This window comes from Peromyscus maniculatus, chromosome 12, assembly GCF_049852395.1.
Source record: "Peromyscus maniculatus bairdii isolate BWxNUB_F1_BW_parent chromosome 12, HU_Pman_BW_mat_3.1, whole genome shotgun sequence".
Classification (NCBI taxonomy): Eukaryota; Metazoa; Chordata; class Mammalia; order Rodentia; family Cricetidae; genus Peromyscus; species Peromyscus maniculatus.
The window spans coordinates 87,215,951-87,240,352 of NC_134863.1; the positions used below are offsets into that span (position 1 = coordinate 87,215,951).

Genomic DNA, 24,402 nt, shown 5'->3' on the forward strand with positions numbered 1-24,402 from the left:
CACCAGGCACCAGAAGCCATTTCACTCCCATCACACCAGGCGAAGTTTTAAGAGAAACTTAATAGAGTTAAAGTTATTTGTTTTTTACGAATCAAGATACATCCACTTGGGGCAAAATCGTGACATTCTGGTGAATCTGAAATTTATGGCTTCTTTTATAGCCAATCATCCAAGAGCCAGGGCTGTCTGGCTGCCTGAGCTCTGAGCACTTGAAACAAAAAGGATTGGAGTGTTTGGTACAAAACCCGGCACTTAAAAGCATCAGGCTTTCAGATGTGACGTTCCGAATGTCGCCTGCGTCTTAGCAGCTCATTGATCTCCAAGCCCAGCAGCCTCCTCCAGGAAGAGAAGATTTACAAGGACAGGGCAGCCGACTCAGATCTTCACTTTGTCCAGGAGCTGAAAGGCATAAGGGGCTGGCTGGCTAGGAGCATCCTCATGTTCTCCCCACCTGTGAGGTTCTTCTGTGTATAAATCAGAGTGCAGAAGATTGGGTGGCTAAATCTTATTCTCCAAGTCTGCACTTAAGGCCTTTTCTAAAAGAAATCTGTTTGGCAGCAGAGGAAATAAAATTTGAGTCAATTTTGGTCATGTCAAACAGTAACCAGTATTTCCGGACTAGCAGCCACAGAGATTTTTAGGGTAATTATCAATGCTTAAAACTTAAATTCCATTGTTTTTAAGTCTCTGGGTAATGCTGAGTGCTGGCAGCTCTGGATGGAATGGGATAGGAGTATTGGAGTGCTAAGCAATTACTGTGAGTGTGTGTGGGGGGGTGAGTGTGTGTGTGTGTGTGTGTGTGTGTGTGTGTGTGTGTGTGTGTGTGTGTGCAGGTATACATGCATGTGTGTATACGTGCATGTAGAGGCCAGAGGACAACCTTGGGTGTTACCATAAAGGCTCTTCCCACCTTTTTGTTTTGTTGTTTCTTGAGACAGGATCTCTCAATGGCTTAGCACTCAACAAATAGGCCAAGCTGACTGGCCAGCAAGTTCCAAGATCCCACCTGCCTCTGCCTTTCCAGTTCTGGGATTATAAGCACACAGCACTGTGCCCAGCTTTTTTTCTTATGTGGGTTCTCACACCTTCATGCTTGCACAGTGAATACTTTACTGACTGAGCCTTTTTCCAAGGCCTTTGTGCTAAGAAAAGTTTAAGAGGAAATCCTATCTTTGTCCGACATGAGCTTTTATAAAAATGTCAGTGTTCTAGGAAATTATAAAACACAGTCTTCACAATGAGTGATTTCAAAGCCTTCATGATGATCAGCCATGACTTTGAAGGGTATATGTCATGGTATGGATTGTGCTTAGATAACATGTATGGAAATCAATACTATCATGTGTCACTTGACAGCGGGGATATGTTCTGAGAAACGTATTCGTTACTCCTTAGTGAATATATTCTGTTACTGAGAATGTCAGCAGAAGTACAGTTGGACCGTGGATAGAAACAGTTGCTAGGCAATTTCATCCTTGTTAGAACATGCAATAGTATACTCACTCAAACCTGCATGGTGCACGTCAGTTTCCCGAGGTGAGCATTAGATGCATAAAACTGCTGTTGATATGACACAGCAAGCTGTTATTGTTATAAAGGAGTACACTCTGAAACAGTGACTCAAAATGGTGCATGTGGAGCTAGGGAGATGGCCCAGTAGTTACGAACATTAGCTGCTCTTGCAGAGGATCCAAGTTCAGTTCCCAGCACTCATATCATGTGGCTCGAAACCATCTGCAGCTCCAGTTCCACAGGTTCCTACACCCTCTTCTGGCTTTCATGAGTACCTGCCCTCATGTGAACATACCCACACAGAAACACACATATAATTCTAATTAAAATAATTAAATAGGGCCTGGAGAAATGACTCAGCAGTTAAGAACACTGGCTACTCTTCCAAAGGATCTGGGTTCAATTCCCAGCACTCACACAGTGGTTCACAACCACCTCTAACTCTAGTTCCAGGGGACTTGAAGACTTCTTCTGGTATCAAGGGCACTAAGCATGCATCTGATACACAGACATACATATAGGCAAAACACCCATATACCTAAAACAAAAATGAATCTTTACAAAATAAAATCTTTACAAAATTAAATAATGAATCCTTTTTAAAAAGTAGAATGTGTTACTATATAAACTAGTATATAATTGCTTAATAGCACAGTCATTGATGTACTGTGCATAATTGCATGAGTTCAGTAGATCTGTTTATACCAACACTGCCGGCAGATACTGAAGGAATGAATTGCATATGGATTGTGAGACCAGCCATGTCACCAGGTGATAGGAATTATCATTACCAGCTCCATTATAACCTTAGGGACCCACGGTGGTATACGTTGTATGTTGTTGATTAAAATATACTTGCACAGCATGTGACTATAGTTATATATTTGATTAGTGGGTTGTGGAGGTAGTTGAAGGCTGGGAGCTGACTGCAAAAGGGATCTTGAATTAATTATTTTTCCTATTGTTAGGTTAAAATATCCTGACAAGGGCAACCTAAGAGAGGAAGAATTTATTTTGACTCCCAGACCAAGGGTACAGTCCAGGGGCAGGGAAGTCCTAGCAACAGGGCATAAGGCAGCTGGTGACATTTGTATTCAGGAAGTGAAGGGAAATAAATGCTTGTGTTCAGCTCACATTATCCTTTCTATACAATCCAGGGTTCTGGCCTAGGGAATGGTGCCACCCACCATGGGTGGATGTTCCCACTTCAACTCACCTAATCAACCCTCCATAGGTATACCCAGAGGCCATCTACCAGTTGGTTCTAGACCTTGTCAAGTTGACAATTGAGATTAACCATCTCAGACTGATCCAGAACCACGGTGTCACATGTCCAATACCTGGTCACTCCAAGGAGTGTGCAACTTGCCTCTCTCAACCCCACAAGTAGAGGCTGGTGCCAAAAGCTGCCAATCAAGAGTGAATCACTGTGGGTCATCTGGAGAGCAGTCAGGGCTATGAAAGAGCTAACTAGATTTTCTTAGAGACAGACTCTGAGTCCTTCTTATCAACTATTTGTCCCAGGATGACAAGGCTTCTAGCATAGAGTGGGGCTCAGTAAATACTGAATTAAACTGATAAAGAGGGAATATTGTGAGACCAGTGTGCTGAATACACTCAGCTGCTGAGGATATCAACAGAAGTTGGTTGGACCATCAGTGGTAACTCAACAGGAGTGCTGCATTGTGGGATCTGGTCCCATCAGGGCCATCCACACCTGGCTGCCATTATTCTCCTGGGAACCTATTATAGCCCAGACACCAGCTGTGTTCTCTGTGTTAGACATTTCATACCTCTCTTGCAAATTCCTGGGGTGATTGTAATAATCAGCCAGGACAAAATGATGACCCCCCTAAGTTCCTTTCAATTCTTTGACTTTCATTCTTAATAAACTCTAATTAAATTGGGTCAGGCAGCTACTGTGACACCCCATGTGAACAAATGTAGTCCACAAATAGCCGATAAGCACTTGCATTGGCCTGGCCTGTGCAGGGCAGGGAGCACACAACAGTGAGCAGGTAAGCAGAAGTCCTGCCTTCCTGGAGCTTACCTGCCGGTGGGGAGGGACAGACAAAACAGCCTGTTCTGGACATACTGTGTGAAGGTGATGGTAGAGGCTTTGGGAAACATTATGATATAGACAGGAGTAAAGGAGTAGAGATGTGTCACGCTGTGTACAGATGGTGGGGGAGATAAGCAGAAGGAACAGCTAGTGAGAAGGCCCTGGGGCAGATATGAGCTTACATGTCAGAAGATTCCAAGGAGGCCATTTGGACCTCATGGTGGGTAAATTGTGGGGGAGAAGGTTGGAGAAAGGGGGCATGATCACCGTGGGTACTTTTGAAATGCAAAACTGAGGTGCCTTTTGAGGCACTTGAGAGTCCATAGGCAGCTGGATCTGCTTCTGGGACTCACGCCAAGTGTCCCAGACAGACACCAAATCTAGGAGTTCTCTGTGTAGGGATGGGTATACACACACACACTCCTCCATGGTACCAGCCTAGACAGAGAGGAGATGGGGCATAGCATGGTCCCTGGGACATCTCAAGCTCAGATGTGGTGGTGAGATGGGATCACCATAGGCCCTGAGAAGGAACGGTCAGAGGCAGGAGGCAAACCAGAGTGTCACAGTGTCCTGGAAGCAGAGGGAAGTGAGAGCACTTGGAGATGCCAGTCCAGTGGTGGGCAGAGGGAGAGAGAGTCCTGTGGCTAGTGTAACACTCTGAGGGTCATTGTTGGTGGGAAAGAGCTGTTTTCATGGGGTGTTGGGCTCAAGTGAAAGAACAGGGAGAGGATCTGGCACCTAGGAGTCCAGTCATTTCTCTCCAGAGAGTTGCTGTCAAGAACAGAGAAATGGGGCCAGGACTGGAGACAGTGTCAGGGGAGAAAACGTTAAGATGGGGATTATTGCATCCTTCTTATAAGCAGGTAGGGCTTGTTCTGGCTGGGGAGTAGAGAATGAAGATGAAGAGAAGGATGGAAGGCAGGAGGGAAGGGCCAGCATCCAAGAGAAGGCCTGGAGCTGGGGTGCAGCTGGGAACTGTCAGTGGCTCCTCAGATGTGTGTACCAATGATGTAGGAGTTATCCAGGGTGTGTGGCTAAGAGTCTGCCAATGTTTATATGTTGTAATGTTTTCTCCAGGTCATCTTTGTTTCTTTCATATCTGTAATGTTCTAGAAGATCTCCATGTAATTTTTCTTTACTGTAATTGGGAAGACATTTGTATTTAACCTGTATGGATGCAAAAGAGGGATGCATCTGCTGTTTCTCTTTTGGGTTTGTATTCTTTCAAAGTATCTGGATGCCATAAAGATATGTAGGTGCCTATGGGACCCTTGTGACTATCCTGAAAAGAATTTACTTGGAAGGTCTTAAAAAAGACAACTCTGAGCAGAAAAATGGCATCTTTGATCACCATATGCCCATTAAATTTTTTTTTCTTTTCTTGTGAGCTTAACAAAAAAGAAAAAAGAGAGAAAAGGAAAAAGTCTTTTATGAGCCACATAGAAATAGTCTGTTTCTTAAGTAGCTGGCTTGGAGTTGGCAGAGGGAGGCAGATTGCAAAGAGCAGCCTATCTGTGTTACTCATTCCAAGTTTGGCTGAGCAGAGAGGCGTGAGGAGAGATGGATATAAGAGGGGGCAGGTGTGTTTGAAAGATTCCACTGTAAGCAGGGTCAGCAGAGCCCATGCAGAGGAGCCTGGGCTCTGGATTAGCAGACACCATTCTGGAATAAGTCAGCAGTGCAGCAAGAGGTATCTGTTCATTTTTGACACTTAGAACCTGCAGCCATTCTGTGATTTCAAGGCACTTAGTGATAGTCCGTATTTTTGGATGTATTTCCATAGATAAAATCAAATTCCCAAAGGCCCATCAGCAGGTTGGTCTTAAATATAGTAGGAAATAATAGAAGAGGCAGGCCATAGTGGTGCATATCTATAGTCCTAGTTCTGGGAGACATACACAGGACAGTCCTTGTGACTCACTGGCCAGTCAGTCTAGTCAACTTGGCAGTATTCAGGCCAGTGAGAGACCCTGTCTTAAACAAAAACATCAGTTTGAACAGTGTCTAAGGAATGACAGCCAATGTTGTCCTCTGGTTTACACCAGAGAGAGGGAGGGAGGGAGGGAGGGAGGGAGGGAGGGAGGGAGGGAGATTGGTAGTCTACTCCATTACAAAATTTACTTCCACTTCTCTTGTGTTCTACATATTAAATTTGGTTATGTTGCCTTGGAAAATGCCATAAAGATAGGTAATTAGCTAGGCATGTTAGTGCACACTTTTAATCCTAGCACTTAGAAGGCAGAAGCTGGAAGAGCTCTGTAACCTAGAGGCTAGCCTGGTTTATATATTGAGTTCCAGAATAACTGGGGCTATATAGTGAGACCCTATTTTAACAAAATAAAAATTAAAATAGAAGGACACATACAAAGAGAGAGAGAGAGAGAGAGAGAGAGAGAGAGAGAGAGAGAGAGAGAGAGAGAGAGAAGGAGAGAGAGAAAGAGTCTACTGGCAGAGAAAAGAGCTTGGAAATTGTACCTGTGGGTCACTGTATAATATTCAGTGAAATGTATTTGGGTTCTTCCTTTTCCCATATCTAATTCAAAATTAACTGAAGAAAAGACTGGCCCTTTATCCTCATGTAAGGTTGTTTGAATTTCTAAAGGTCTTACAATAAAAAACCCAGAGCCAGATATTGGGGTAAATGCTGAAAGATCAGAAAGGCAAAGGAACAAACCACTGTCACATCTCACCTCTAGGAATCCTCAGCTTGAAAAAGCTTTTAGTTCCTGTCTCTTCATGCCTTGTATACCTTTCTTCGCCCAGCCATCACTTCCTGGGATTAAAGGCATGTGTGCTTCCCAGTACTGGGATTAAAGGTGTGTGCCATGACTGCCTGGCTGTTTCTCTCCTAGACAGAATCAATCTCATGTAATTCAGGGTGGCTTTGAACTCACAGAGATCCAAACGGATCTCTGCCTCCTGAGTGCTAGGATTAAAGGTGTGTCCCACCACTGCCTGGCATCTATGTTTAATCTAGTGACTTGTTCTGTCCTCTGATCTTTAGGCAAAGTTTATTAGAGTACACACAATATATCACCACATAAGGTCGTGACTGTTAGGAAGAGGGCCCCAGATTCCCGTCGTCATTATGATATGAAGACCTGGTAGCTTGCTCACTATTTATTGAACAATTGAGCTTCCACCAAAGAGTTGAAAGTGGGGTCTCCAAGAGTTATTTACATATTCATGTCCACAGTGGTATCTTTCATGGTAACAAAAGGATGGAAGCCATCCAAGTATATACTAACAGACAGATGAGTGGATTGAAAAATGTCTATCAGTGTGCTTTAGATCAGGCTGCTGTAACAAAATGATACAGACTGGGTTTCTTATTAAAAGTAGATTCAGGTCTCAATGTTCTGGACACTTAGATCCAAGGACACAGTGCCAGTGTGGTCAGGTGCTGATGAGAGTTTTCTTTCAGGTCATTGCCTGCTAACTTCTCATACCCTTGAGTAGCAGAAGAAGGCAAGAGAGCTCTCTCGGGGTTTTCTTTAAAAGAAGATGGTCTCATTATGGGTTTATAGCCCACAGGTAATAACTGCCCTAGGTGCCTCCTCCTCACACCATTCATTGTGAGGACTAACAACATTTCAATGCAGCAATATAGGTACTCAGCTACAACAGTGTATGAAGATCACCAAACTGAACATAAGGAATTCTGACACTTGCTACATCTTGGGTAAATAGGCAAGCCTCAAGCCTCAGGGACACTGTGCTCAGTGAAGTCAGCCAGTCTCCAAAGGCATTTCATTCATATATGTGGTCCTAGAATAGTCAGACTTATAAACATAAAGTATAAAGGTGGCTACCAGCAGGAGCAGTGTGAGTGGGAGATGGTTTGATGGAGGTGGAGCTTCAGTTTTGCAGGATTAAGCCTTCTGTTCTGGACAGAGTTGGAAGTGATGCTCACATACACCACAGTGTGGAATGGCACTGGGCTGGACATTTTATGTTCTGTGTATTCCACTGTAATAAAAACAAATCCCTAAAATAATTTCAAGGTGTAATATTTTTAAAGGAATTTTCCGCTATAGAGGTGGGTGTGTGTACTCTGTCTCTCTTTTGTAACATTTACTGAAAACTATGACAATATTTGAATGTTGGGAACTGGAGAAAATTAACTGTGTCCTTCTAGGGAAAGTTTGTCTCCCAAGAGGTTTAAAGTGAAAAAGGACCCCTGGGAAACAAAAACAATCACAGTGTGGAGGAAAGTGTGTTTAAGCCCCTGAAAAGTGAACGGAGGAAGTCATTTCTAGGCATAAATGACATCTCCTAAACCCCTGAAAATGTCTAACAGGTTTTTGAAGGCTTGGGAGGTGCTGGCTTGTCTTCTTGGAAAGAAAAGGCTCAAGAAACCACTGTGTCTGTCCCCAGTGCCACCAAACTGAGGACAGGGTGTCTTTTGTCTTTTTAATACTTTCTTTACAGTGGTTTAGAGACGACTTTCTTTTCTGTGGGAAATGGATCCTTGTTTTTGTTGGTAGAGGTGAATGGAGTCCAGCCTTGTGACAGACTCATGACTGGCAATGTCTGTCCACATTCTTTTTTTATTAGTAGGCTCATACCCTGCAGAGGAGGCCAAGTGTAATCTCAGAGGCTCTGAGAAACTTTGCAACCCCAGGAGGTCCTCTGGAGAGAGGGCTCTTTGTTTTCTTCTGCAGAGCCTCCTGCCCTCATGTCCTTCCTTCCCAGAGAAGGTTGTCTAGGAGCAGAATGGACAAACCAAACAGAGAGACACATCTAGCCCCCATTCACTTCATCACACAAGGGAAGCTGGGTGAACATGAGGCCTCTTATAACATCTCCCCTTCCAGTCCATGCTTCCTTTCTATGTCCATGAGGCAGTGACATTGAGCCCATTGGTGAGAGGGCCTTTGGACCTAGCCTGCTTCGCATTGCCCGTCCCTAGTCAGGCAGCCATGAGCTGCCATGTCATGTTCTTGGGATCTCAGGGTCTTGCCTGTTGCAAAGGGAACCTGTGGTCATTGTCTCCATCCTAGCATCCTGAGTGGCTGATTGGAGCCTTTGGGTACATCTAAGTACAGTAGGCTTAGAGGACTGTTACTTATTTCTTTGCATAGTGAAGGCTGTCACAGTCTCCACCTAGGCATTTCTAGATTGCCCACTCATCCCTGAGGATTGAAAGGGTTGAAAGTCCTGTTGATCTTTTCTAGTTTGCTCTTCTGGTGCTGTGATAAAAAACTTACCAAAAGCAACGTAGGGAGGGAAGGTTTTATTTCTATTTCATCTTACAGGTTATAATCCATTAGAGCTGTGGTTCTCAACCTGTGGGTCATTACACACACAGGGGTGGCATATCAGATATCCTTCATTTCAAATATTTACGTTGCACATGACAGTAGCAAAATTACAGTTATGAAGTAGCAACAAAATAATTTTATGGTTGGGGTCACCACAGTGTGAGGAACTGTACTAAAGGGTTACAGCATTAGGAAGGTTGAGAACCACTGCATTAGAGGGAAGTCAGGACCTCAAGTAGGGACAGACATAGGAACAATGGAGGAAGGTGCCTATTGGCTAGTTCCCCCTGGGTTGCTCAGCTACCTTTAATATATAGCTCAGGCCTACCTGCCTAGGGATGGTACCACTCACAGTGACTGGGCTCTCCTACATTAATTATGAAATGTCCCATAGATATCTACAGGCCATTATAATGGAAGCAGTTCTCCAATTGAGGTTTCCTCTTCCTAGATGTGTCAAGTTGACAGCCAAAATTAGCCATCACAGACTCTCTAAAGCAGGGGTGAGGCTTATGTAATTTGCCATCTATGGGAAATGAATCTGCTGCTCCCACTCATGGGAGAAAGGTTTCCTAGGTTCCAGTTATCCAGTAGACCTGGATATCCCTCAGTAGAGAAGAGTCTTTTAAACTTTATTTCTAACTTATTTTGTGTTTTTAATTTGCTTTTGTATATTTTAAAAAATGATTTAAGATGACATTTACATATTATCCAAAGTATCCAATTAAATCTATGCTCCAGTAGTATTTAGTGTATACACAAAGCTGTATAGCCATCAACTCAGCTTTAGAACAGTTTAATCCCTCAGAAAATAAATTCCACAGCCATTAGTAGTGACTCCTCACTTTCCTAAGAAGAGCCAACCTGGTGTGTGTGCTGAGGACCAGGGTAGGTAAGGAATGCAGTGGGTAGGTTCGGAGGGAGACATGACCACAGGTGGGGTGCAGGTGGCAGTGAGGCTGTTAAGGATGGCGTGTCTTGCCACCCTACCCTACATACTCCCCTAGCCATCTACCATCAGAGGAGTGGGTTCTATGCCTGAGCAGAACCCAGCAGGGTAAAGCCACAGGTGCTGTGCGAGGCAAGTAGGAGCTCAATGGGAGAAGCACCCCAGGTCAGAAAGTCATTGCGGCTGCAAGACCCCAGAGCTCACCAAAACCATGGGAGGGTGTCCAGCCTGAGACATGCCTGGGCTGAGAGTTCAAACTCATTAGCCTTGAGTTTCTTGGGCAGGATAGCCTCAGAGAGGAGGTTACCACCCATCTTTCCTTCTATTCATCTACCCATTTACCCATCCTTTCATTCTCTCATCCACCCATCCCTCCCTCCATCCATCCACTCACCCACCCTCCATCCTCTGGTAAGTACTATGGAGCACTTGCTGTGTCTAGAGCTCAGGATAGGAAGATACCGTTTGGTACTTGGTGGGGAGAAGGAACAAGTGACACTCTCACAGAGATGCTAGAATTGCAATAGAGAGACACATGGGCTTAACAGAAGTGTTGGCTGAGAGAGGGAACAGATAGAAGGAGCTAGAGTAGCAGGGAATTAGGGTGACTGAGGGCCCTGACCAGGGTAGGGAAGGAAGAGCAGGCATTGTGACCACAGTCTGCCTAGTCCTTGGATAGATGTTCTAGAAGGAACTCAGCTGTGGTCCAGCCATGGACAAGTGCTCCCCTGACACAGGTCACTCCCAGAGGTTCCATGGCATGGCTCCACCCATTCCTCTACTGTCTGCCACAGGACCAGACCTGTGTCCCATGGGAAAACTGCTGAGTATACCAATCACAACCAGCCCAGGACTTCTGGCCTGCCCCAGCCTCAAAGCAGGGAGGAGGAGGTGTGATGGATACCTTGATACAGTCAGTTTGGGCAGCGAGGTCAGTTGTGGAGGAATTCTAAACAACATCATTTAATGTCTTCAAGAATCCAAAATTCAGCAAGGCACTTCTATAGCCACGACACTCATGTGATCCTTACATACCAAGGCTTGGAGAGGGTGTGTAGACCTCAAAGATTACACAGCCAGTAGCAGGTTAATCTGGGGTTCAAATCCAGGCCTAATCAGTGCTTTCTCTTAGAGAACACTTGCAAGGTATGCATTGAGTCCATAGCTGTAAGATGAACTTAAATTTGTCAGTGGATCCTTCAAAGCTGACTCATTGCCTACATGTTCCTGAGCCTTGGCTGTAGGTTTGGTATAGACTCTTTCTCTACCCTAAAAATTTGTCTTTTGTACTCCCAATAACCAGGATGAGTTGTTCCCAAAGTTTCCAGACTCCCGTAGCTCTCTAACCATCAGCAAGAGGGTATGGAGGTCTCTGCTCCTCTGCAAGGCTAGCATCAGCTCCAGGTCCAGGATGGGGTTCAGGTTTTGAGTGATTTCTTAGGTTCTGAGAGCAAGTGCCTTCTGCACCCTGAGTGCTGCCTTTTCAGCCTGCCTTCGCCTGTTGATACCAGACATTCCTCAGGAAAGTGGGACCCAGATAAAGATGATGCAGCTGAGCCCCCAGTTGGTAGCAGCTGGGGACACATGTCCCTCAACATGTGTCTTTCTAGTAGGGACCCAGTGTCACAAGAGCAGAATCTAACAATGTGCGACACAGCCGGAGAAAACTGTGTAACCTAACCAGCCTTCTCTCAGCCAAGTTCAGCAACATCTGTTTATGTTAAGTGGCACTCTTTGAAAATGATCTTTTTTTCCCCTTTGTTAAAAAAAAAAAAAGTAATAATCTGGGGTTGTGGCAAAATGGTACATGGCAATTATTTTTGCTTTCTTTATCAAGATGTGTTTAAGTCTATGAGATTCATTTCTAGAATGGGAGCTTTGGAAGAACCCGATTAAGGAAATCAGTGCCTGCAACGCCCCCCACCCCCATAAATGAATGTGGGTAAACAGCCCCAGTGGCAGGGCAGGAAGGCCAAGGTGGGTGCTGTGGGATGGGCTGGCTGACAGACTCCAGCAGATGGGCTAGTAATACAATTAGGAACCATTGTGTTAAATGAGCCATTATTTAAATTATCTGCTGCTTTCCGCATCTATTAACCTGCTGGGAAAGAGACAGTGGTATCTGAGAAATCTTGGGCTCATCACTAATTGGATGAATCACCCAGTTTTTCCCTTTAATGCCACATTTTACCTTATTGCGGCAATTAGCAAATGGCTCTCTGTGGGGTTATTGCCCAATGCATCACTGAAGATTAGGAGGGTGCAGGCAGGAAGATACGTGCTGGTTTGCAGCAGGAGGCAGGCCTGTGGCTCATCACATGGTTCTCATAACTGTCCTTATTTTTTCCATTCTGGCCTCCTGATTAAGGGACATTTGTTCTCATCTGAGGCTACAATAACAAATACCCAGGCTGGGTGCTTCTTAACAGCATACATTCATTTCTTATGTTCTGGAAGTTCAACCAAGGCCAAGGTGTCTGGTTCCTGGTTGTAGAGGCCTTACCTTCTTGAGGCAACAGAAGAAGGGGAGACACTCTCTGAAGGCTTTATAACAACACTCATCCCATTTGTGAGGCTCCCTCTTGTGGTCTCACCACTCACCTACGCAGCTCCTTACCCACCCACTCACCCACCCACTCACCCACCCACTCACCCACCCACTCACTCACCTACCAAAGGTCCTGCTCCGCAAGCACACCAGAGGCTAAGTTTCAATACATGAAATGGGGAAGAGGTCCAAAACCTTCAGGACCTAATGGAATGTAAAGTGAAGTTTGTTTGAGTCGACCTCATGTTTGTGTCTCCTGACCCTCACATGGGCCTTGTGTCAGGGAGGGTACCAAACACTGGGACTGTCACCTGGAAAAATTAGACTTCAGTGTGGTAACAGTGGGCCAGGCCAGATCTAGGGCACAGAATCCTCACCATAAAATGACAGGTGAAGGGATACCTATGGCAGACAGGCAGGATGATGGTGGAATATTTCTGAAGCATCATGGGTTTTGGTGCTATCTGGAGGCCACATGAGCAAAGGGTTCAAAGTGTGCATGAGTCTGGAGCTCTGAGGCATTGGCGAACTTTTCTGGTGTATGTGTGTTGTGCAGAGGCCTGGAGCCTGAAGTAGCTTGGTCCATGTTGGTGGGGACAGTGGCAACTAGTCATGTGACAGTGGAAGCAGAAAACTCAGGCCAGAAGTTGGGCTGTGCTATAAACTCTCAAGGCTTCCACTGGCCTAGGTCACCCAGGGAGGGACTTACCTTCCCAAGACAGTGCCACCAGATGGAGACCAAGTTTTAGACACATGAGCCGATGGGGGACATTTACATTCAAAACATAATACTTATCTATTCTGGGCAATCTCTCTTCTGCAGCATACTCTAGGAACAAGCACTGGTCAGGGGCGGGGGTAACTTGCATGTGGGGCCCTACCTCTGAATTGAGCAGACTTGTGCTAAACTTGCTGGGAAAACATGGTAGCACAGAAGGCCTGGGCAGCAGTAAGAAATGGTTGGAGTCGCATGAGTTTTTGTTTGGGTTGGTTCCCTCTGTCCTTGGGGGAGGACAGAGAGCAGAGGGGCAGAAGCAAGGATGGGGGTATGAAAGAGCTGTGTTCATGGGAGCCTGCGGAGGCTAGGAGGAATTCCAGACCCTGGAGAAAGGCTGGAATGGCAACTGAGAAAGCTCCCATCACTGGGACCATTGTGTGGAAGACAATGATCTTGCTGCTGCCCTGCCTGGGCCTAGACATGCAGGAGTAGTCAGCATGAATATGGAATGCCAGGCTGCCTGGCAGCACGCAGAAAGAGCACGATTCTGGGTCAGGCTGGCATTTTACAGGCTTCTTGCCTGCTGTTGGGTGCATGGTTGCCAGTGAGACCCCAGAGACATTTGGCTGTGGCCTAACAGTGGCCGTGGGAGACAGCCATTCTTGTTCAAGAATCTATGGCTTTTATTGTCTATAACTTTTTAATGATCAAGAGACAGTATTCCTCACTGCCATGCAGCTGGTTACTTACTGTTTTTAGGTGACTTGTCTCTTCTCTGACAGCCTCTTCTCTTCCAGAAGTCTGCCATTCCTGGTTGCCTCAGGAGACAATCCCAAGTGCTCAGGGGCTCTGTTGCTTTCTCTCAGTCCTTCAGCTCTCTATCCCTTCTGCCCAAGCAACTTCAAGCATCATCTCCCGCCCAGGACCCAAGAGCACTTGGGTCTGTTGGTTACATGAATCTGCTGTGGCAGAGTTGATGGGCGACTGCTGGTCAACTTAAAACAGGTCCCTGATGGGCAGCCAAAGAGAGAGCGAAGCCACAGATAGATAATAAAAACAACGAACTTCTGGCTTATTCCTCATACTTTTGACTGGAAACAAAGACCTAATGGTCTGGAGGGCTTTTTCTCATACCAATTGAGCCCCTCTGCCAATAGACCTCTCTGACAAGTTCAAGGCCAGATTGGGACATGTTTATCTCATAGTTGTGAGCCTATCTGCCTCCCTGTCTTTGGGACCAACTCTAAATTAGGGGAGGAAGACCTCTCAAAGACCCTTAGACTCCCCAACCCTCAAGGAAAAAAGATTCTGAGCTCCTAAGTCTCCCCTCTGTAGAGAGTCATTCTGTGTTTCCTCACCCCTAATAAAAGCCTGTCGTTACCAAGTAATTCTGTCTGCTGTGTCTGAGATTTCCCCTACTGCTACCAATTGTGCTTGAGATTTTTCCTGCCTTTTAATTTCTTAACTGATAGAGCAAAAACCAACCAAGACCCCTAGATGGTAACAAGTAGCCTTGGTGCTGGACAGGCATTATTTCAAAGCCCCTTCCCATGATGGGCCTCTCTCTCTTCTTCCACATGTACCATGTATTTGACTTTTGCTCCTGTGTTACCCTTAAGGTGGCAAATAACAGGGCACAGAAGCTGGTTCTGCAGACAGTGAGTAGACACAAACAGCCACCTTGAAGATGGACAATGTGATGGGATGGCAGGTTTCTAAAGCAAGTCACAGCAACTGTCACAACAGAGTGAATAGGAGACCTAACATTTTCCTAACAGCCTGAGGCTTGGGGGTGCTGAGCAGAGGCCAAAGAGGCAGGAAGGACCCTTCTCAGGGGATCTCTCCCTATACCTGACTTTCATTGTCTGGCTTCCAGCACTCTAAGAATAAGCATATGTTGTGATATATTGTGCATCCCAATAAAACTTATCTGGGGATCAAAGGACAGAGCTAGCCACTAGATTAGACATAGAGGCCAGACAGTGATGGCACACACCCTTCATCCTATCACTTGGGATCTCCCACACTGGGAACAGAACCAGGTATGGTGGAACATACTTTTAATCCCAACACTTGAGACCTCATGCCTTTGCTTGGGAAGCACACAGGCCTTTAATCCTAGGAAGTGATGTCTGGGCAGAGAAAGATATATAAGGCATGAGAAAACAGGAACTCACTCTCTTGAGGCTGAGGGTTTTGTAGAGGTAAGAACGTGGCTGGCTTGTTCTGTTTCTCTGATCTTTCAACTTTCACAACAATATCTGACTCTGGGTTTTCTATTAATAAGAATTATTTATTTCTATTAATAAGAATTGTTTAGCAATTCATGTTACAAGTGTATGCTGTTTCTGGTACCCAGTTTCTGGTAAGTTGTATGGCTGCCAGTGGAAATTTAGGCCCCATGGCTTGGGAGAATTGAACCAAGCCTATCTGTATTAAGATGCATCAATGGAGCTTTGCAGCTAAAGAAATTTTCAGGTATCCAAGGGGGAAAAGAAAATCACTGTGTAATGAGGAAAAGTAAGAGAGGCCTTGGATTTCTCATCAGGTGCTGGGTGTTGAAAGACACTGGAAAAATATCCATAAAGTGAGGAATCCACAAAAGTCACCCAGGTCTACAAAACCTAAGCAAGCCATCGCTCCAGCGTGAAGACCTCAGTGAGGCATCTGGGAATGTGGAAGTGCCTGGAGAAGATGGCACCCATCCTGGGGTGCGGGCTGAGTTCCCCTGAGAGACCCTCAGGACGCAGCACAGAAGCTGGTCATTTGAGAGCTGGGTGAACCGAGTTTGGATCCTGGCTGGCAGGAGGTGATGAACTTACTTCCTCATAGGATGCCTCAGCCATTGTGGGAAATACAGCTCTCAAAAGTAAACCCAGGAGCCAGTAGGATGGCTCTACAGAAGTAAGAGTTCCCGTTGCCAAACATGGCAACCTGAGTTCACTCCCTGATACCCACATGATGGGAGGAGAGGAGCAAAACTCACAAGGAAGTGTGTCTTAGTCAGTACTCTGTGGCTGTGAAGAGACACAATGACCACGGCAACTCTTATAGAAGAAAGCATTTAATTGAGGCTGGCTTACAGCTCAGAGGTTTAGTCCATTGTCATCATGGCAGGAAGCACGGTGACATGCAGGCAGACATGGTGCTGGAGAGTAGCTGAGAACTATGCATCTGGATCTACAGGCAGCAGGCAGAGACAGAAGGAGAGACTGGACCTGGCTTGGGCATTTGAAACCCCAAAGTCCACTCCCACTGACACACGTCCTCCAACAAGGCCACGCCTCCTAATTCCTGTGAAGTAGCACCACTCCTAATGACCAAGCATTCAAATACACTGACCTACAGGGGCCATTCCTATTCAAACTACCACAAAGTGTATGTACACAGACACACACACAATTTTTTTTAAATGTAGGACTAAAGAGATGGCTAGGTTGATAAAGTCCCATGCAGGCATGAGGACCTAAGTTTGGATCTGTCACACCCACATGAAAACCTGGGCACAGTAGTGCACATTAATAACTCCAGCCCTTGGATGTGGATAGTGGAAACAAGTAATCCCTGGAGCTGATTACTCAGCCAGCCTAGCTGAATTAAGGCACTCCAGGTTCAGTGAGAGACTCTGTCTCAAAAACTAAACCAGAAAACAATTGAGGAAGACACCAGACATTAACCTCTGGCCTCCACACATGTTCACTTATATACACATGTACACACAAACATGTTCACATATATGTTATATATAATATATATATGTATACACACATACATGTTCACAGATACACACACACATGTACACACACAGATTTTGTTTGGGTTGACCACACACAGACTTCTTGTCATTATTCCATAAACAACATACCTATTTTCATAGAACTGACATTGTGCTAGATACTGTAAATAAGCCATTTGAAGTATTTGAGGCCAGGTCTGGTGGCAGATGCCTTTTATCTCAGCATTCAGGAGGCAGAGACAGGTGGATTTCTATGAGTTTGAGACCCACTTGGTTTGCATAGTGAGTTCCAGGATAGCCAGGGCTATAGAGTGAGACCCTGTTTCTAAATAAATAAATAAAATGTAAATAAATAAAGTATATGGGGTTGTATATAGGTCCTGTGCCCGTTGTATAGCATTTTATTTCTTGACTCGAGCCTCTGTGGATTTTTTAATATCTGCAGAGGGTCCTGGAACCAAGTGCCTTAGATGCCAGAACCAACTGAGTATAAAAGGATATTTATTTGGTGGCCATTGTATGTTTATGAGACACTCAGATACAATCCCTATTGTAGCTTGGGACTTGGGACTGGTGAACATCAAACTTTGGCTTGAAGAATTGAATTTCATGTGCACACATCTATTTTGCATTCTTTCCTATCTGAAATCAATCCAAACAACTCTAGAGGCGAGAGAAGCCAGCAGCCCCAGACCATCGCTGCAGAGTTCGAGCTCGACCGCTTTCTATGCTTAGACTATTTCCATGGCCAGCATGCTTATTTTTCTCAGTTCGTCTCACCTCTGTACCAAGGGCAAAGTTAGTGTCTTTGAGAATAAATGAACTGTCCATTCAGTGACTATTCAAGTGACTACTTGGTGCCTGGCTCTTTTCTGTACATTGGAGACATAATGGGAGGCAATGTCAAAAGGCCTTGTCATTGAGAGAAAGTCCTGAGATGAAAGGCCGATGAGACTGTCAGGATGGAGTGAGTCACTGAGCTCCTATGCCTAGAGAGAAGTTGGTTGGTTAAGAATACATTTGGGGTCACACTGGCTGGGCTCTAACGTCGATTCTGCCACTATAACTGAGAAGGTCAGACTCTCTGTACCTGTTTCCCCACCTGTGACATGAGGGTGATGATGTCATAGTTCTTGGAGAGCTTTTGAGAGGCTGAACATGTTATTGTAGGGCACTGGACATGCAGTGGATGTTATAGAACATCTTTCCGCAGCTATGGGGCTGGACATGACCAGTAGTGCCATAGGAGCAGGAATGAGGAAAGGGAACAGGGTGGACCATGCAGAGACAGGGATGGAAGCTCAAAGGGGTGGCCAGGACCACACCATTAAGAAGGTGTCATCAACATGTCTTGAGAGAAGCAGTGTGATGTCATATGGGTACACAGGATTGTGGGTTCCGGGGACAACCTGATGGTCAGCAGGGCTGGTGTGGCATGAGGTAAGGCTTACCGGAGACCAGCTTGTTGTTCATCATAAGGACTTGCATTGAGACTCTGATAATGGTAGAAGAACAGAGAAGTGACAGGCTCCGACTTAACAGGCCAGGGGCAGTCTGGCTGGGAGCAGAGTGAGGAAGAAGGTGGGGACAACGGTTAGGAAAAGACAAGAGGTGGCAATGACATGGGCCACCATGGTCCCCATGGAAGTGGTACAAAGTGGGCAGGTGTGGGTGGAACCAGAAGGTGGATGCAATAGGACTGGGTGCTGGGTGGAATGTAGGGACTAAGAGAGAGGGAAGACATTGAAGGTTTATCCTCAGCAAATGTTACAGGACTATGTTAACTGAGATGGCAAAGTCCTGTGAATCTGGCAGATTCCTTTCTGGTCAAGTATATTTACTTCCTGGGTGCTACCACACAGTACCACAAACTATGTGGCTTAAAACACCAGGAGTATTTTCTGAGTTCAAGAGACTAAACATCTGAAATCAAGGTGTTGAAAGGACCATTCCTTCTGATGCAAAGGGTAGATCTGCCTTGCCTCTTCTAGCTCCTGGGCCACCCTATCTCTGCCATCACATGGCATCCCCTGTGCCTCGGTCTTTATGAGAATTTTCCTCTCACAGTGAATGCAGTCGTGCTGCATTAGGGCCCTACCTAATGATTTTGTCTTAACTTGATCACATCTGACCCATTTCTAAACATTGCTCCACTCACAGGGACAGGGATGTTGGGCAGGTGAACCTGAGGGTCATCAACACACTGCAAGCAGGTGAAAACCCCCTAGGGTCCCTGAGGGTCTGAGAGGCAGAGTGCGAACTCCAGTAGATTCAAAAGGATGCCAGACAGTGAAGTGGAGAGAGGGTCAGTAGGAGGAAAACCCAGCAAGGGTGGCATCCTGGGGTCCAGGAGAAGGTAGGGAAACTGAGTCAAGTGAGAGAAAGTTCTGGGCCTGGCCAAGCTGAGGGGCTGGTAGGAGTTAAATTGTTGATGAGTGGTCTTGGATTTAAAACTCACCTACCTAATAGCATTGTCTGTAGTTTGCTAAACTCTGATGTTAAAACCTTTAATATTTATTCTGTGCTTGTTTCTAAAGTCTGTGTTTATTCACTAGACAGCTGGTCCATGTCTGGACTGAGGATAGATGTGAGGTGTGAGAGGGTGAATGGCACACTCCACCCTCTGGGGACCAGTGTTTACTGGAGAGATGAGTCAAACGATTAACATACAGGGCAACATCCTAGTGTCATTAGCCACCAGGTAGCTGCAAATTACATAGCATCCCGCACCCACTAGATGGCTAAACATAAAAAGACCAGGGCCACTAACTTTTATTGGGGGGCATGGAGCACATGAGCCCAGTGGACCATAGCACATTGCCATGGGGGTACAACTCCTACATTTATGCTGGGGAACTGTTCTCGTGGCTTTTTATTTAAAGGCATCTACCCTATGACCCAGCACGTGTTATTCCCAAGAGAAATAGAAACACATCTACCAAAAGACAGGAATGTCCAGGCAGCCTTATCTAACAGCCTGAAGCTAGAGGTACCTCAGCTGCCCATCAGGAGAAGCAGAGACAAGTGATGGACAGCCTGGTGATAGAAAAGAGCAGATATTCCACAGCATCTAAAAATCTCAAAAGCAGCTGAGCCAAAATAGAAGAAACCACATGGTTACAGAATGCTAAAGAACAGATGAAGCCCACCTGTTCTAATAGAAGACAGAAAGTGCCATCTCCCAGGGAAGAGGGCAAAGAGAACAAATGGACATTTAGGGATAATCGGGGTTTTACAGATGTCTTGGCTTGGGTGTAGATCCTGCCCAAACTCACCATCAGACCTCTGGCAACTTGAGTTTTTGTTTGTTAGAGACAGGGTCTCACTGTGTAGCCCAGATTAGCTTCCAATCCACCATCCTTCTTCTCCAGCCCCTGTAGTCCCGGGATTGCATACATCCTTTTCATTACACCAAAATTAGACTTTAATAAAGCTGTTTGCTGGAGCAAATCTCAGTGGTCATCAGCATAGACTGGTCTTGCAGAGAACCCAGTTTCAGTTCCCAGCACCCACACCGCAGTTCACAACCCTCTGTAACTCCAGTTCCAGGGGCTCTGAACTCCACGGATAGTAGGCACACATGTGGTGCATTTACATACATTCAGGCAAAACACCCATGAAATGAAAATGGATTCTAGTAAGGAGATACTGTGATGAGTGTCTTTGGGGACTCAGCAGGGAGATGAAGGAGAAACCAATAGTGAGGGAGGTTCCTGGGGAACAGAGACCATGGTGATCTGATACTCCAAGAAATAGTTGGAAAAGCAAGAATTTCCCAGCCAGGGATGAACCTGAGCAAAATCCCATGAGTGACTAAGGAACTGGCTGTGTGACTTGAAATCCTCCACCCCTTGTTTAACAGACGTGTTTGGAAGGTTTCCATGTATCTGAGGCAGATCCCACTTGGCTCTGTTGTAGCAGCATCTTCCTGAGCTGTGTTGGGTTTTTCATATAATTTTATATGTCGTTTTCTAACAACATTTCTCCCTAAATCAGTAGGGAGATTAGCTTTTGCCAATCAATAAATTGTTGTGCTTTGTGCTTCTTCAAATAACATGAAGCTTTCCATTTCTTTTCTCCTTAAAAAAACAAAAGCTACAGATTCTTGTGGACACTGGAAGCAGTAACTTCGCTGTGGCAGGTGCCCCACATTCCTACATAGACTCCTACTTTGACTCAGAGAGGTGAGTGGTTGATCCACAGCTTCGGTGACTGGCCTTGGGGATGTGTCCTGGGTTGACATCTTTGCAAATGTATTAGAACAAAACAACCAGAAGACCATCTATCTCATTTCAAGGGAGCTGTGTACATGGTGGCATGCTTGTGTATCTGTGTGTGTTGTGTTTGTGTGTGTACATGTGTGTAAATGAATGCCCACAATATGTGCACTTCTCCTTCCAGAGAATCTATATCAGGTACCTCTGATAGCCTTGGGGAAATTTGCCTTACAGAATTTCACCACGTTTCTTGGTTCCACGGAAGCTGCATTTCACAGTGTGGGAAAGTAGTTGCAGAGCGAGGCCACCCACGTGTGTCCCACCCACTGCCCATCAGGCTCCACTCAGGTGCCAGGAATGTCAGGGTCTCCTGTTTGCACAGCTGAAGAGGGCAGTGACGGCCTGTGCCAGGTGGCACCTCACCGCACCTCAGTACAATAGCCATAAAATATCAGGTTGATAATCCAGGCACAACACCTGGCCAGTGATTATTTTGGACCCAAGATGATTACAACATGCCCCAAAGTTATTGTTATACTGTGAGCATGTGTGTGGAGTGGGTGGAGTTTCTGTGTGTGTGCCAGTGGGGTTGGGTTATATGTATGCCAGCAGGTTGGGTTCTGGTGGTTTTGCTATTCTGTCCTGGTCATACTGGTTCACCCTATGTAGGTGACTCACTCTATATGGCCCTTACCTGCTTCCATCACACCCTCTGGACTGCTGCACTGGAGCAGGACAGACCTCTCATGTTTAACCCTGTAGTCTAGGAGATGAAGGAGCAAGGAGTCTTCCTGAATTCCAGCTTCCAGACCTTAGCCCAGTACTGGCACCTTGCCACACATGCCTTGTAATGTTCCTACATGAGATCAAAGCCCTTATAACTACCACATACATAATTCTTATGAGTCTGAGATAGTGCAGATGTTGCATATCTGATCCCAAAACCTGAAATACCCCCAAACCTGAAATGCTTTGAGCAGGCGCACGTGCGTGCGTGCGTGCGTGCGTGCGTGCGTGCGTGCGTGCGTGCGCGCGCGCGCGCGCGCGCGCGCGCGCGTGTGTGTGTGTGTGTGTGTGTGTGTGTGTGTGTGTGTGTGTCACAAATCAAGTTTTCATTTAGGAGTAGGTCTCCTTCCCCAGGTATCTCATTATGTATATGCAAACATTCCAGAAAAACTTAATCTGAAATACTTCTGGTCTCAAGTATTGGGGAGTGGGGGGCACACTACACCAAGCCTGAATGAGGTGATATGAGTAAAGTACTCAGTACATGATATGAGCATGTCCAATGAGAGGCATGCAGAGGATGCTGGAGGCTGCACACCAGTGTGGATGCAGGCCCAATGTGACACAGAACCAGTGGAGGCCATTTGGGCAACTGGTTTAAACTGGTTACCTGGTTTCCTTTGGTAGTTGATGAGATTTTCTAAAATGAAGAAGATTTTCATGAGTTAAAAATACAGTGTCAACTGCCTTCCATTCATGTATTAGTTAATGCTCCAATGCATGTTAAATCTGCCCATGATACTTGGGGTGAATGAGAAAGGGAGGTGCCCTGGCTCACACAGATAGCTTTCCACCCACATGCATGCCAGGGGACTTGAGGAAGCCCTGTGGCAGGTGGATGGTTCTGGGTTTTTTAAGAGATGTCCTGCCTCTTCTAGCATTGCACCATTCCAGGCATAGCCCAAAACAGGGCAGCACCTTCCCTTCCGAGACCCACTCCCCTCGCAGACTAGGAAGTCCAGGCTCACAAATCTGAGGCAGGTGCATAGCCCACCCTCCCAGCAGTGCAGGAGTTCTTTCCTTGTCACACATCTGTTGGCATAAGAGTCACAAGAAGGAAGCTGTAATGCTGGAGCTGGCATGAGTCAGGGTGATGTGGACAGATAGATGCTTATGGTGCACCATAAAGGCAATGTCTAGCCAGGAGGCAACTATCCGGCAGCCCCTTGGCAGCTTCATTTCTCAGCTCCATCAGGGCCAAAGTGCACCCAGGCATCCTTTGACAAGACCATGCAGTTGTTGAAATGTGCCAGGGTAAATAAAAGTTACTGGTGCTGATGCTGTGTACTCTCACTCAGTGTTCATGACTCAGTTGCAGACAGGATGGCAGCTTTCTCACGGGCCTCCTGCTGTGTTTGTTGTTAGGATGAACTGTGGTTCTCACTTAGGCTCCAGCAGGTCTCTCTTTTTTTTTTCCTGCTTTGTGCTCCTCCTTCAGGTGAACTTTGTGCTTCTAGCCAGGTGTGTGGGAGGTGGGCAGAAATTCCCTTTATCCTGTGCAGTAGGCTGGGCTTCTCAGGCCTGCCTTCATCTGAGTCAACAGGAACTCCTGGGCTTTGCACTGTTGGCTGTGACTGGTCAGCCTTCCTCCCTGCTAAGCCCACAAAAGAACATAGACACCCCCTCAGCTCTGCCACCTCAGATCTACCCCCCGCCCCCCCCCCCCCCCGCCCCGCTTTTAAGTAAATAAAAGAGGAACAGCAGAACACACCCAGGTCTAGGAAAAGCAAGACTTCCCTCTGTGCTCTGTCTGCCATTTCTGCCTTCTCCTCGGTGAGGACTGAGATTGGTGGGAAATTGTACTTAAGAGTCAATGAAGACATAATTATTATAAAGAATATTTGCTCTCCATGTAAATTATCATTTGTCTAGTACTTTTGCTGATGTTGGCTGTGGTGAGGTTTTTTTAACCGCTGTATCTGATGGAAGCCAGAGAACAGTCTCTTTCCTTCTGGATCTCTGACAAAGGTGCCTTTGTGGAGATGTGGCCCCCTGCCCTGCAATGTTTGAGTATCGACTTGGTCCTCTGATTTCTTCGTTATAATAAGGCTTCTGGTTGGGCATGGCAGCCTGATTCAAGTCCCCAGCCTTCAGACGTTCAGGTTTTGTGCTTCCTGAAGCACTGTGCAGTAATTGGAGACTTGGCTCAGGGTTCTTTGAGAAGATCTCTTTGATTTATGGAAGGTGAGGGACCACGGTGAGTCATTTGTGTGACTTGTCCCCGTCATGAGCTCTCTGCAGGTGTTGGATGCCCCAGTGTATAACTATGCAGCAGCAGGGAAAGGGCTTCATGTTTTTCAAATGCATTTTCTTTTCAGCCAATAAAATGGCCTTCAAGAAACTGGCTTGGTGAAAGATCCCATATGTACCTCACTTAGCCTCTGTCATTCAGGAGCCCAAGCATGCTTGACTATTAACGTTGCCTCACTCCTGCACTCCATCTGGGCCGAAACCCACAGAAACACTGAAGCAATGAACCAATTCATTTTGTGCAAGAATGCCTGTAAGTGAGCTTAGGGAACTGAAGGACCACCTGGTGATGTCTTTAAAGAGGTCAGAGGGACACACAGATGCCTTCACATATAGTAGGGACAGTTCTTTCTCTTG

The 24,402-nt window shown here is 46.0% G+C and overlaps 1 protein-coding gene across 2 annotated transcripts in view; it reads left to right on the top strand.

Moving 5' to 3' along the window:
- Bace2 (beta-secretase 2) overlaps nucleotides 1-24,402 on the top strand; it is an 81,483-nt gene that overhangs the window by 22,978 nt on the left and 34,103 nt on the right. For both annotated transcript variants that reach the window (XR_006062691.2, XM_006981376.4), the window contains exon 2: nucleotides 20,888-20,976. Coding sequence is in view for 1 of the 2 variants with exons in the window: in XM_006981376.4 (XP_006981438.1) it covers nucleotides 20,888-20,976 (89 nt within the window). In the remaining variant the exon portion in view is untranslated. The remainder of the gene's footprint in view (nucleotides 1-20,887; nucleotides 20,977-24,402) is intronic.